Raw genomic sequence first — 13,988 nt, 5'->3', positions numbered from 1 at the left:
GTCCGACTCCTGGCACTCCCGCCTGAAGAGCCTTTTCTAGGCCAGTGACGTCCCATTCATCGGTCCCAAGGCCTAGGCGCAGCTCAATCCAATTGAAATGAATAAGGATGCGATACCAAGCTCAGCCACTATCAAACGGATGGCACTGTGCTTGGTACGCAGTAAAGCAGGCATCCTCAAACTGCGGCCCACCAGCTGTTGCAAAACTACAACTCCCACATTGCGCCCTGCTGTAGGCTGATACCTGTAGGCTGTTCGGGCATGCTGGGAGTTGTAGTTTTGCAACAGCTGGAGGGCCACAGTTTTAGGATGCCTGCTGTAAAGGGTCTGTGCCGATCACCGGAGCACTGCGGCCTCCTCAAACAGCTGATTAGTGGGAGTTCTGGGTGTCGGACCCCTGCCAATCTGATATTGATTATCTATTTTGAAATCTCAGAAAGCCCCTTTAACTACAGGAAGAATACACATGTGAAATCTACCCAATGTCTGAGGCAGCGTCCTTTATTTTATGATATATGGGATGCCAGGATTGGGTCAGCTACAGAGAGATAACCTTTAGAAGTAGGACAAAGTGTTACAAGCCCGGCAAACATGAATTAATGGAGCTGACTTTACAACATGCATAATGAATCAGATAACAAATGGACTGAAATGCAGAACGATCTACACTGATCACGGAGAATAGGCTTACATGACACATGCCCGGCAATGAGCCCGCTTCATAAGATTGCAGAAGGGTTCCCAGTAAAGCATATGTCAATATAACAAATGCCGTGAATGTAAGGGATTATCAGATTAGAAATTAATTATGCTATTGTTATTCCTCACATGCATAGGATACAGGTAAAAGATGTATTGTTAGTTTTACAGTTTGGTGGACATGTAAATAAGGGGTTAAGAAAGAAAAAAAAAGGACAAACTACATCCTGAGATGCTTATTTGCATGATTCAAAGCATATGAACTAATGGATAAAATGAAAATAAGATTGCTTTTGCATGTCCATTCTCAGGTTGCCACTTTCGGATAGCAGTATGTTGTACTAAGGAAATGATTAACCAGTACAAACACTGCTACGTTCTCTCTCACAACACAGGGTTCAGGCTAATCCCCATATCTGAAAATTAATATTTAAAGTAAAAATCTGATCATGGCTGTTGATGACTTTTGTACTGCTTTTGGTTCTTTATAGACATAGAGAACACCATACCCAGTCACGTGAAATCACATAGACTGCAAAAGGTCAAAGTCATTTTACGTCACACACAAACAAACGGGTCTCTAAGTGCTAACGTAGGGCAGTAAAACCCCAATATGGTGATGACAACTGGTTCTGAATTTTGTGAAGAAAAATCAGTCGTTTGGAACTAGGATTTACAAATCACATGTACTGAAATATAATATTACAGATATAGTGAAGCTACACTACAAATTACACTTGCCATTCCTTCACCTCTCTAGTTGGTACAGTACACTGTAGAGGTTGGCTGCTTGAAACAATGCTGATGCTGCTGTAATCACAGGTCTGTGAATTAGTAAATTGACTCTACTTTCACATGAACAGCTTGCCATTTCCTGTTTGGGTAATATATTTAAAGTTCTAGGAAGGAAGAAATAAAGGATAGCAGTAACTCAAGTCGCTTGCATCTCTGCCCCATACTGAAAGGCAAGGAGTATGCTACCTGCAAGTGAATGAAGTCACCAAACTGCAAAGAGTGCTTTCTTTTAGTACTTTAGATTAGAAGCTTGAATTTACACACTAAGGTTGCATAGCCTAAGTGGATTACCTTTGACCTATGGTTGCAATCCACATACTCACACCAGGGTTAGGCCTCTTTCACACTTGCGTTGTCCGGATCCGGCGTGTACTCCACTTGCCGGAATTACACGCCGGATCCGGAAAAACGCAAGTGTACTGAAAGCATTTGAAGACGGATCCGTCTTCAAAATGCGTTCAGTGTTACTATGGCACCCAGGAGCGGGGAGCGGTATACTTACAGTCCGTGCGGCTCCCGGGGCGCTCCAGAATGACGTCAGAGCGCCCCATGCGCATGGATGACGTTCCATGTGATCACGTCATCCATGCGCCTGGGGCGCCCTGACGTCACTCTGGAGCGCCCCGGGAGCCGCACGGACGGTAAGTATGCTGCTCCCCAGCTCCCCGCTACACTTTACCATGGCTGCCGGGACTTTAGCGTCCCGGCAGCCATGGTAACCACTCTAAAAAAAGCTAAACGTCGGATCCGGCAATGCGCCGAAACGACGTTTAGCTTAAGGCCGGATCCGGATCAATGGCTTTCAATGGGCATTCATTCCGGATCCGGCCTTGCGGCAAGTCTTCAGTTTTTTTTTCTCCGGCCAAAAAACGTTCCGTTCCGGAACTGAAGACATCCTGATGCATCCTGAACGGATTTCACTCCATTCAGAATGCATTAGGATAATCCTGATCAGGATTCTTCCGGCATAGAGCCCCGACGACGGAACTCTATGCCGGAAGACCATAACGCAGGTGTGAAAGAGCCCTGTCTGGTTATAAGAGGCTTTCGTGCAGAAATACTGTTGTAACAATGTTTCAGTATTGCCTATACTATGGCATTTTAGGTTCTCAGGTTAGGTCTGAAATTAAGAGCAGTGATCTGGTTGGTTTCTATGGGCATCATCAGAACACATTTTATACAATCCAGTTAACCCATCACACTTACTTTGCTGGGTCAGAACCTTTGAAGTAGGCGTTCACAGATTCAGAAAGCGCCACAGCAACAGGTAGTGTGTCTTGACTTCCTAAGGTAACAGGGCTGGGGCCACGAGATATACCTGGAATTCAATAGTCATAATGGAAATATGGAGTTAATATTACGGCACCAATAAACATGAAAAACATTTTGAAGGAACCAGGACATTTCTTGAAGGGGTTATCTCATTAAGACAACGTATCCCCTATTCAAAGAAGGCTGGGGATCTCGTCAATCAGGAAAACATTCCTATTGATGGAAGCAGTGGTCCCACATGCATGCTGCTGCACTATTCAGCTCTATGGGGCTGCCGGAGATAGATGAGCTAGTACTCAGCTATCCCCTATCCCTTTACCAGTGGCAGAACCATTACAATCCAAAATATAGCAAACACTCAAATGGTAAGCCATCATGTTCATCTGAAACTTAGTGTTGGAAGATTTATGCACAGAAAAATATTAGATGTGCAGAATACCACACATTTAGTCAAGATTGCTTAAAAGGGCAAAACATTGTTTTTCCATGGAAAAATCCACAGGAAACATTAGAAAGAAAAGTAAAAGGTGTACATAGTACTTACCAAAGGTAGGGGTGTTTGCTGCACTAATTGAAGTGGACGAGGAGATAGAGGATGAACTTTCGGCACGAGGTAAGGAAGCAGAGGGAGGTGGACTAGTGTTAGATGTAACTGGAGGGCTGAACGGCCTTGGCTTGTAAGAAATATAACACAATATAAATAGTTAAGATTTAATTGCATGATTAAGTGTGCATTATATTAAAGGGGTTTTCTCTGAGGCCAGTGACTGGATGCAGCATGGAGTAGTAATGTTTGAGACAGACTGCTGAAAGCACAGGAGTGACAGGGCTGGAATATCAGGGGATTCAGTAGATAAGTAGGTAGGGATCGACCAATTATCGGTTTTACTGATATTATCGGCCGATATTCAGGATCTTGAACGTTATGGGTATCGGCATCTATTTTGCGGATATACTGATAACGTATGGGGAACAAGGATCGTGCTGCTGGTGTTCCCTCAGCAGCACAAGGGAGAAGAAAGCAGTGTCTCCCTCCCTCCCTCCCCGCTGTGCCGCTGTAGCAATCAATGAGAGGAGGGAGGACAAGAGGAGGGGAGGGGCTGTGGCCACTGCGCCACCAATAAAGATTATTCATTAATTCATATACAGGAGGCGGGAGCTGGCTGCAGAATCACATAGCCGGCTCCCGACCTCTATGAGCGGTAGCTGAGATCCGCGGATAAATCATTGGGGGCTCCGATCGGTTACCATGGCAGCCAGGGCGCTACTGAAGCCCTGGCTGCCATAGCTCCCTTGCTGCTATGTGCACAGAGCACAGGGCAGCAGGGAGAGTGTGAAGTCCTATTCACCCTGTAGGATTTTTATTTATTTTTTTCAAAAATGAAAATTCACAGACTATCAGTATAAATTATCGTATATCAGCCTGAAAGTTCACAGATTATTGGTATCGGCTCTAAAAAAATCAATATCGGTCGATCCCTATAAGTAAGATTTCATTATTTTCTTAAATTTTCAGACTTCAACCGAATTTTTTGAGGTCTCGGAAATCACCTTTAAAATGGGGTTTCCAGGATCAACCCTATTAAATCCGATAACCAGGATCAACCCTATTAAATCAGACATACTGTCTGGTAGGGCTCATCGCTGAGTAATCTGTGTTTTTATTCATATGCAAAAGGAGAAGTTTGAGCACTGAGAGGCGGGGCTGAATCATTTGAGCACTGCATTGTAACACCCCCTGTGCTCTGCACACTCCCCCCTCCCCTTGATTGACAGGGCTAGACATCGGCATGCTGAGAGCAGAGCTGTGTCCTTGCATATACATATCATATACTCTATGTACTATAGCTTCACCACAATGAGATCTGCTCAGAAATCTAATATACATATTACTGCTTTATTCACAAGCACAATATATCATTATAAACACACCAGTAATATGTGTCAGCTTATAAGCATAGAAAAAACAGCCTTCTCTATGTGGTAATGCTATAGTTTTGTGATAAGCGCGTGGTTTTGCATGTGGAGATCCCAGGTTTAAATCCTGGGAGAGATTTACATAAACTTTTCTCTCACTTAACCCATATTAAAAGGCAATAATAATAATAATAATATATATTTATATTAACAATAAAATACCTTTCTATATTGAGAAGTGTTTTTTGTTCTTAGAAACCTGAAACCTCTGAAAACTATTACTGGTTTATTCTCAGGCACAATACATGATTATATAGAAACCAGCAATATTTATTAGCTTTTTGAGCTAATTCATTATTCTTAATATGACAAGGATATAGACTTGTATTATGGGTTAAATGTATATTAAAATGTATACTAGCTTTCTGAGCATCTCTCAGTGTGGTGAAGCTATACTACATAGTGTATAGGATATGTAGATGCTAGGACACATCTCTGCCCTCAGCATGCTGACTACTTTGTGTTTTTATTCATATGCAGAGCACAGGGGGTGTTAGAAAAGGATTCAGCCCTGCCTCCTGCTGCTTGGGCTTCTAATTTGCATGTGGATAAAAACACAGATTTCTCTGTAGCTGTTTAGCATACAGACAAAAGAAAGGTATTGTTTTAATCAGCATAATGAGCCCTACCAGCCAGTATAGGGTTGATCCTGGGGACAAATATGTGTCTGTTTTTGGGCGTTTTGTTAAAGCGGCCATCTACTGGAACCTCCATTGATTCTACAATATGCACTTCAAGAAAAATATACTTACCAGTTCATTTATGCCCATCAGCTTGCTGGCAGACAGCTTTGGTCTTGATGGAGGTCTTGGTGGGGGTACTATTGTGCCAACAGAAAGTGGTGTAGTGGGGCGTGCAGGTGGTGATACTGGATTAAAACAAAATGTCACTTTTGAGTTACTTAGCTTTATACATGATGAATCCAAAATAACATACTGTACCTTGGAGAAAGATGCTGAAAAAACTAATGTCACCAGCCATTTGTAAAGCAAGGATAATGAATGAAGACCAATAAGTAACTGGGGAAACACCATTTTCATTTTTGCAATGGTATTGATGAGAGAAAAAGAGCTGCCCTGTGTGCCCTACTTTACTACAGAAAACCAGGCAGATTAAAAAGTAAAATGAGCAAAAAAAAAAAAAAAAGTTAAAATATGGCTATTTTTAATTTTGTTTCCCGCTTGAGTTCAAATAGGCTAATATGACTCCATCATAGAAGATTCTGGTCTAGATGGAGGGTGGTCTTTTGGATATGTTTTAATGCATATACAAAAATAACATTTTCGATGAAGAGCTTAGGCTTTAGACTGAGCTTCGCCTATCAAATGTATTCCTCCTCAAAAATAATTAAGAAAACTTTCATTCTCTGGTCAAATGAAATGTACTGCACATCAATGCCAGTTGATGGCGTTTTCTATAAAACTGTGCCAAGCGTAATTCTTGAACTGATAGTTAAAGGGTAGGGTCAAGCGAACACCTGGAAGTTCGGGTTCGCGACCCGAACTTGACCCCGAACCCCATTGTCAATGGGGTCCCGAACTTTGGGGCACTAAAATGGCTCTAAAAAAAGTCATAGAAAGGCCTAGAGGGCTGCAAAAGGAAGTAAAATAGGGGTAAGAGCAGGACAATTGCCCTGCAAACAAATGTGGATAGAAAAATGAATTAAAATAACAGAATAAAGAAAAGAAAAATAATGATCTTGAACTAGGGGGCGGAGGTCAAAGTGGAGTAGGAGGTTGAGGAGGCGCTGGACGTGGCGGTTTAGGTGGAAGCGGTGGTGGAGGAGGTAGCCAACACCATTTTCGTAGTTTTTTAATTTTTTTATAAAATTGGGAAGACCCCAAAACATTGGAAATATAAAAAAGAAAACAAAAAGAAAATGCGCTGGAGTATAACAATGGCTGGGTGCGGCCGGTATACTTGTCTATTCTGCACAAGGTACGGACAAGTCCTGTGGAATCCATGCCTGGTTCATTGCAATGAACGTGAGCTTGTCCACATTGGCTGTGGACAGGCGGCTGCGCTTGTCTGTGATGACGCCCCCTGCCGTGCTGAACACACGTTCAGACAATACACTGGCTGCAGGGCAGGCCAGCACCTCCAAAGCGTAAAGGGCAAGCTCAGGCCATGTGCCCAATTTGGAGACCCAGAAGTTGAATGGGGCAGACCCATCAGTCAGTACGTGTAGGCGTGTGCACATGTACTGTTCCACCATGTTGGTGAAATGCTGCCTACTGGTAAGATGTTCCGTATCAGCTGGTGGTGCTGGTTGTTGAGGTGTGCTGACAAAGCTTTTCCACGTTTCGGCCAAGCTAACCCTCACTTCTGAGGTGCTGGCGGTGCCCCAGCTGTGTTAGCAACTTCCTCCTCCTACTCTGCCTTCGCCTTGTGCTTCCACTGAGCCTCTGCTGTCAGGTGGGAATGCCATCAGCAGCGTGTCTACCAGCGTGCACTCATACTCGCGCATCTTCCGATCACGTTCCAGTGACGGAATTAAGGACAGAACGTTGTCCTTGTAGCGGGGACCGAGCAGGGTGGCCACCCAGTAATCAGCACTGGTTAGAATGTGGGCAACTCGGCGGTCGTTGCGCAGGTAATGCAGCATGTAGTCACTTATGTGTGCGAGGATGCCCAGAGGCAATGACAATCTGTCCTCTGTGGGAGGTGTATCGTCTGTGTCCTGTGCCCGCATGGAGGCCCACTCTTTGGTGGTGAAGTAGTGCTGTGCCGCAGAGCGACTCACCCGTCCGTGCTGCAGCTGAAACTCCACTATGGCCTGCTGCTGCTCGCACATTCTCTCCAGCATGTGCAAGGTGGAGTTCCACCTTGTGGGCCCGTCGCATATGAGGCTGTGAGCGGGAAGGCCGAAGTTACGCTGCCTCGCAGACAGGCGAGCAGCAGCAGGGTGAGAACACTGAAAGTGCGCACAGAGGGACCACACTTTCTGCAGCAGCTCTTACATATCAGGGTAATTTTTACGAACCTCTGCACCACCAAACTCAACACATGCGTCTGGCAAGGGATGTGCATCAAACCGGCTAGGCCCAGAGCTGCTACGAGATTTCTCCCATTATCGCACACCACTAGGCCGGGCTTGAGGCTCACTGGCACCAACCACTCATCGGTCTGTTGTTCCATGCCTGTCCACAGTTCCTGTGCGGTGTGTTTTTTTTCCCCCCAAACAGATAAGTTTCAAAACAGCCTGTTGTCATTTCCCCCTGGCTGTGCTGAAGTTGGTGGTCAAGGTGTTACGCTGACCGGATGAGGAGGCGGTAGAGGAGGAAGCGGAGTAGGAGGAGGAGGCAAAAAGAAACGTTCTGCAATCCTCGGTGGCAGAAGGACATGCGCCAAATTGCTATCCGCCTCAGGCCCAGCCGCCACTGCATTTACCCAGTGTGCAGTTAGGGAGATAAAATGTCCCTGCCAGTGCTTACTGGTCCACGTATCAGTGGTAATGTGGACCTTGCCAGAGATGGCGTTGCGCAGTGCACACCTAATTTTGTCCACCACTTGGTTGTGCAGGGCGGGGATGGCTTGCCTGGAAAAGTAGTGGCGGCTGGGAACCACGTACTGTGGGCCACCGCCATATGTTTTTTTTAAAAGTCTCTGTCTCCACCTGACGGAATGACAGCATTTCAAAGGCCAGGAATTTTGAAATGCTGGCATTCAGAGCCAGGAATCGTGGGTGGGGGTACTTCCTCTTTCCAGTGTTTGGGAGATGGATAGCTAAACGCTTCAATGGGACATTGTGGAGATGCTTGGTGACTCTGACTAACATGGTGGCGTTGCTGACACACCCTCTGTCTGCAGGGTGGCAGGTGCCACTGTCACTCCAGAGGGTGAGGAAGAGACCAAGACTGCAGCAGAAGAGGGACCAGGAGAAGCTCGAGATCCTTTGTGGTTTTTGAGATGTTTACTCCACTGCAGCTCATGTTTTGCATTTAGATGCCTGGTCTTGCAGGTGGTGCTCAAGTTTAGAACATTTATGCCTCGCTTCAGGCTCTGATTGCACAGCGTGCAAACTACTCGCGTCTTGTTGTCAGCACATTGTCTGAACAACTGCCACGGCAGGGAACTCCTTGGAGCTGGCTTTGGTGTGCTCAGTCCCTGGGTGCGGTGGGCAGTAGCAGGCGTACTTCCTGGGAGACGGCCACTCTGATTTTGCACACTGCTCCGTCTTTTGCTGTGTGGCTGGTGCTGTGTGACCCCCATCTCTTCCTCCAAACTGCACACGTCACTCGCATGACCTTGATTCCATGTGGGGTCTAGGACCACATCATCTTCCACCCACTCTTCACCCCTGCCCTCCTTGCCGGTCTGCACACTGCAGAAAGCCGCAGCAGTTGGCACCTGCGTTTCGTCATCATCAGATATGTGCTGTGGTGGTCCTCCCATGTCCACATCCTGAAACATAAGTGGTTGGGCATTGGTGCACTCAATCTCTTCCACTTCTGGGGCAGGGCTATGTGCCCCAGAAGTGGAAACCCCGCCAGCAGAGTCATCAAAAAACATAAGAGACTGCTGCATGACTTGGGGCTCAGACTGCTTGGCTGATTTGCAAGGGGGTGAGGTGAAAGACAGATGCCCATGGGCTGCAGGTGCCAATTCTGCGCTTTGAGCAGGGGACCGGGTGGGAGACAATGTGAAGGAACTGGAGGCACTGTCAGCCACCCAATTTACTACCGCCTGTACTTGTTCTGGCCTCACTACTCGTACACCGGTATTCGGGCCTACAAAATAACGCTGAACGTTCAGTCGCCTACGTGCACCTGAGGAAGGCATTTCATTTGGGCGTGTAGCTGGCACAGATCGACCACATCCTAACCCTGCAACAGGAGCTCCAACCCCAGCAGCACCACGTCCCTTATTTAATGCTCACCTCATTTGTCGCGTATGCAGTGCAGGTGTACGTCACGCAATAAATGGTATATGACGTGCACCGAACTAACAGACGGATTAACTATATCAATTTCCCTGTCACTTTGTCGCACAAACACTGTCCCTCACTTCAGCTGCCGGCTTTCTGTCCCTTTACTACTGAGAGCTGATGGGCGGTGCTACACGTGATCCAGTTTATATAGAGGCTGGGTCACATGATGCACCGGCCAATCACAGCCATGCCATTAGTAGGCATGGCTGTGATGGCTTCTAGAGAAATAGAAGTATAGTGGGCACTCTATATCCGGCACTAAATATTGGGTACTAAATATTGGGTACAACAGATTTATTTAGATAAACAATATTATCAATCTACTTCAAAAATAAAATAAAACTTGCAAAATGTTCCCAATTGTATGACAGTACAATTAATAAAAAGTCATAAGATATTCCTAAAAATATATAAAAATAAAAAATAGTATAACAATATAATGCTCCTAGAGGTTAAATGATATAGATATATATATTCACATTCATAAAAGTCCCTTTAAAATCTTCCGCAATACTTTGTGCGATTGATATGATAGATATCCTGAGTTTTGGCAATGTTCTATGCGCTTATACGTTCAAATCTGTAGGTCTCACTTCAATGAAGGATTATAATGGTGGCTATTCAGGGGTTAGTTACATGCAGTATAATAATTAGGTTTGACTCACTGCTTAATGTTCGTTGGTTTTTCTGACTTTCGTGGCATCCCACTACTGGTCAGATCACTCACCCCTCTTCTTATATGCTGTGCATAAGCTGCGCTTCCATTTAGCGGTAATATTGCGATGTCCGCGAGTTTTCCTCTTGGTCTCTGTTCAGCGTCCCACGTGTAGATGGTTTGTCACGTGATCGGAGCTTCAGAGCGTTTGTCACGTGATCGGAGTTTCAACACGTCACATAACCTGAATCCAATGTGGTTGGGTTAGTTCAAATTCCGGAGGCTGTACCAACCTCCGTTTTTACAGCTTTCTGGCAATAATCTTGCTGTTTTTCCACACAAGTTTGTTACTGGTTATAGTAATATAAGACGTCTCATTACTTTAAGGATCTCATCCACTCTCGCTATACGCGTTTCGAGGTTGCTAACCTCTTCCTCAGTAGCTAGTTTTTGAGATCCTTACTTCCTCCTTATAAATCCTTGTAAGTCCCACCCTTTCTTCTAATTGGGATTCCTCCCAAAATCTGGTCAGGATCTCCAGTCTGTGAGCACTTCTTTTGACTATATATTTTCTTATGTTTTGGGTGTACCATTTTTCTGGTTCATCCTATGCATATTACAACATCATACATATATCATGTAAAACTATCATACGCATTATATTCATATGAGTTATATTATAAACAAATGTAAGTCATACATATAAAATACATACTATAAAACAATAAAATATTTTATTCTATTAAAAGGATATATATATATTAATCTCAAATATTCAGATTATTTCATTGCTTAAAATTCCTTTCTGTTTTTCTTTACACTATAATTTCACCAGTATGTTCATAATTTTTATTCGTAATTTTTCGTGATTTTAGTGTGTGGGGGTGCGGGCCCTCCGTCGAGGGGAAATCGAAGTGCCGCTATAACAGACAAACACCGATGTCCCATCAACGAGGGGCACACACCCCTGTTTATTACAGAAAGCCAAATATCTCAAAGTCTGAATTGAGGCCTCCAGGCAATAATGTATTAAAATCAAATATCCGCCTTGCTTCCTGTCGAGACATATTGGAGATGTGGTCTCCTCCCCTCCAATTAATATCTACTTTTTCGAATGCCATGAATCGTAATTGTGAGGGGTCCTGATTATGGTGATACTTAAAATGTTTCGACAGTGAATGTTTTTCATATCCTGCCCTGATCTTTGTCATATGCTCTGCAATCCTTCTTTTTAACAGTCTCTTAGTTCGTCCTATATACTGTTTTTTGCAAGGGCATTCTATTAGATATAAAACATTTGAGGTATTACAGGTTAGAAATGTATTTATATCATACGAAAAAGCATTCGTTGTGGAGGAGACATTGGTGGTTTTCTTCGGGAACTTAGTATTTTTGCAATTGCTGCACGTATTGCATCTATAAAATCCTTTCAAATTAAATGCATTTCGATTTATTATTTTCTTATTTTTTACAGTAGGTGCCACTTTCAAAGCTAGACTCGGTGCTCTTGTGTACACTATTTGTGGGCCTTTGGATAGACATGGTCCTATTGTCTTATCTTTTATAATATGGTGCCAATGATTTTTAATAATTGCCTCTATTTTCTTGTATTGTGCACTAAACGGTAAGATAATTCTCATTAAGTCTTCATTTATTTGAGCATTCTGTTGTTGATCTATAACCGGTTTAGCTTCTTTTTCTATAAAGAATTTTGTTCTATCCATTTTTTGTATTTCTTTTAATGCCTCATCTACTTGTTCGGGGGGGTATTTTTTAACAAGAAATTGTTCTTTCATAGTTAAGGCTTCCCTCATGTAGTCATCTTCTTTCGTGCAGTTCCGTCTTAGTCTTCTAAACTGTCCCTTAGGAATGTTTAGCAACCACCTTGGCAGGTGGCAGCTCGTATATAGAATATAACTATTACGAGCTACATCTTTCTGATATGTATGACATATTAGTTGGTCTCCTTCTACTTTAATAGTTAAGTCTAAAAATTCGATCCGTTGTTTACTGACATTTGAGCTAAATTTTATATTCTTGTCATTTAGATTAATATCTGCTAAAAATACTGTAAGTTCTTCCTCTGTACCCTGCCATATAAAAATCACGAAAAATTACGAATAAAAATTATGAACATACTGGTGAAATTATAGTGTAAAGAAAAACAGAAAACAGAAAGGAATTTTAAGCAATGAAATAATCTGAATATTTGAGATTAATATATATATATCCTTTTAATAGAATAAAATATTTTATTGTTTTATAGTATGTATTTTATATGTATGACTTACATTTGTTTATAATATAACTCATATGAATATAATGCGTATGATAGTTTTACATGATATATGTATGATGTTGTAATATGCATAGGATGAACCAGAAAAATGGTACACCCAAAACATAAGAAAATATATAGTCAAAAGAAGTGCTCACAGACTGGAGATCCTGACCAGATTTTGGGAGGAATCCCAATTAGAAGAAAGGGTGGGACTTACAAGGATTTATAAGGAGGAAGTAAGGATCTCAAAAACTAGCTACTGATGAAAAGGTTAGCAACCTCGAAACGCGTATAGCGAGAGTGGATGAGATCCTTAAAGTAATGAGACGTCTTATATTACTATAACCAGTAACAAACTTGTGTGGAAAAACAGCAAGATTATTGCCAGAAAGCTGTAAAAACGGAGGTTGGTACCGCCTCCGGAATTTGAACTAACCCAACCACATTGGATTCAGGTTATGTGACGTGTTGAAACTCCGATCACGTGACAAACGCTCTGAAGCTCCGATCACGTGACAAACCATCTACACGTGGGACGCTGAACAGAGACCAAGAGGAAACCTCGCGGACATCGCAATATTACCGCTAAATGGAAGCGCAGCTTATGCACAGCATATAAGAAGAGGGGTGAGTGATCTGACCAGTAGTGGGACGCCACGAAAGTCAGAAAAACCAACGAACATTAAGCAGTGAGTCAAACCTAATTATTATACTGCATGTAACTAACCCCTGAATAGCCACCATTATAATCCTTCATTGAAGTGAGACCTACAGATTTGAACGTATAAGCGCATAGAACATTGCCAAAACTCAGGATATCTATCATATCAATCGCACAAAGTATTGCGGAAGATTTTAAAGGGACTTTTATGAATGTGAATATATATATCTATATCATTTAACCTCTAGGAGCATTATATTGTTATACTATTTTTTATTTTTAATTTTTATATATTTTTAGGAATATCTTATGACTTTTTATTAATTGTACTGTCATACAATTGGGAACATTTTGCAAGTTTTATTTTATTTTTGAAGTAGATTGATAATATTGTTTATCTAAATAAATCTGTTGTACCCAATATTTAGTACCCAATATTTAGTGCCGGATATAGAGTGCCCACTATACTTCTATTTCTATTTTTACTTCATATTGTGGTCTGGGTGAACCACAACTTAGTGAGAGCACCGATCTATATTAGCAGGAGGGGTGAGCCACTATATACCTCTATTGTGATGGCTTCTAGCCTTTCAACAAGCTTTATTAAATGCCTGAACACCGAACTCAAACCCAAACTTTTCTGGCAAAGTTCGGGTACGCACAACACTATTAAAGGGCGCTGGATGTAAAAAGCAGGTTAGTACCAATGGCACATCAT

At 42.9% G+C, this 13,988-nt stretch overlaps 1 protein-coding gene across 1 annotated transcript in view; it reads right to left on the bottom strand.

Moving 5' to 3' along the window:
* FCHO2 (FCH and mu domain containing endocytic adaptor 2) overlaps positions 1-13,988 on the bottom strand; it is a 147,496-nt gene that overhangs the window by 18,077 nt on the left and 115,431 nt on the right. Inside the window, exons 18-20 of the mRNA XM_044276050.1 lie at positions 5,496-5,611; positions 3,311-3,440; positions 2,701-2,812 (exon numbers count right to left, since the gene is read on the bottom strand). Coding sequence (XP_044131985.1) covers positions 2,701-2,812; positions 3,311-3,440; positions 5,496-5,611 — 358 coding nt within the window. The remainder of the gene's footprint in view (positions 1-2,700; positions 2,813-3,310; positions 3,441-5,495; positions 5,612-13,988) is intronic.

This window comes from Bufo gargarizans, chromosome 1, assembly GCF_014858855.1.
Source record: "Bufo gargarizans isolate SCDJY-AF-19 chromosome 1, ASM1485885v1, whole genome shotgun sequence".
In the NCBI taxonomy this organism is placed as follows: domain Eukaryota; kingdom Metazoa; phylum Chordata; class Amphibia; order Anura; family Bufonidae; genus Bufo; species Bufo gargarizans.
This window is presented reverse-complemented; position numbering and strand designations above follow the sequence as displayed.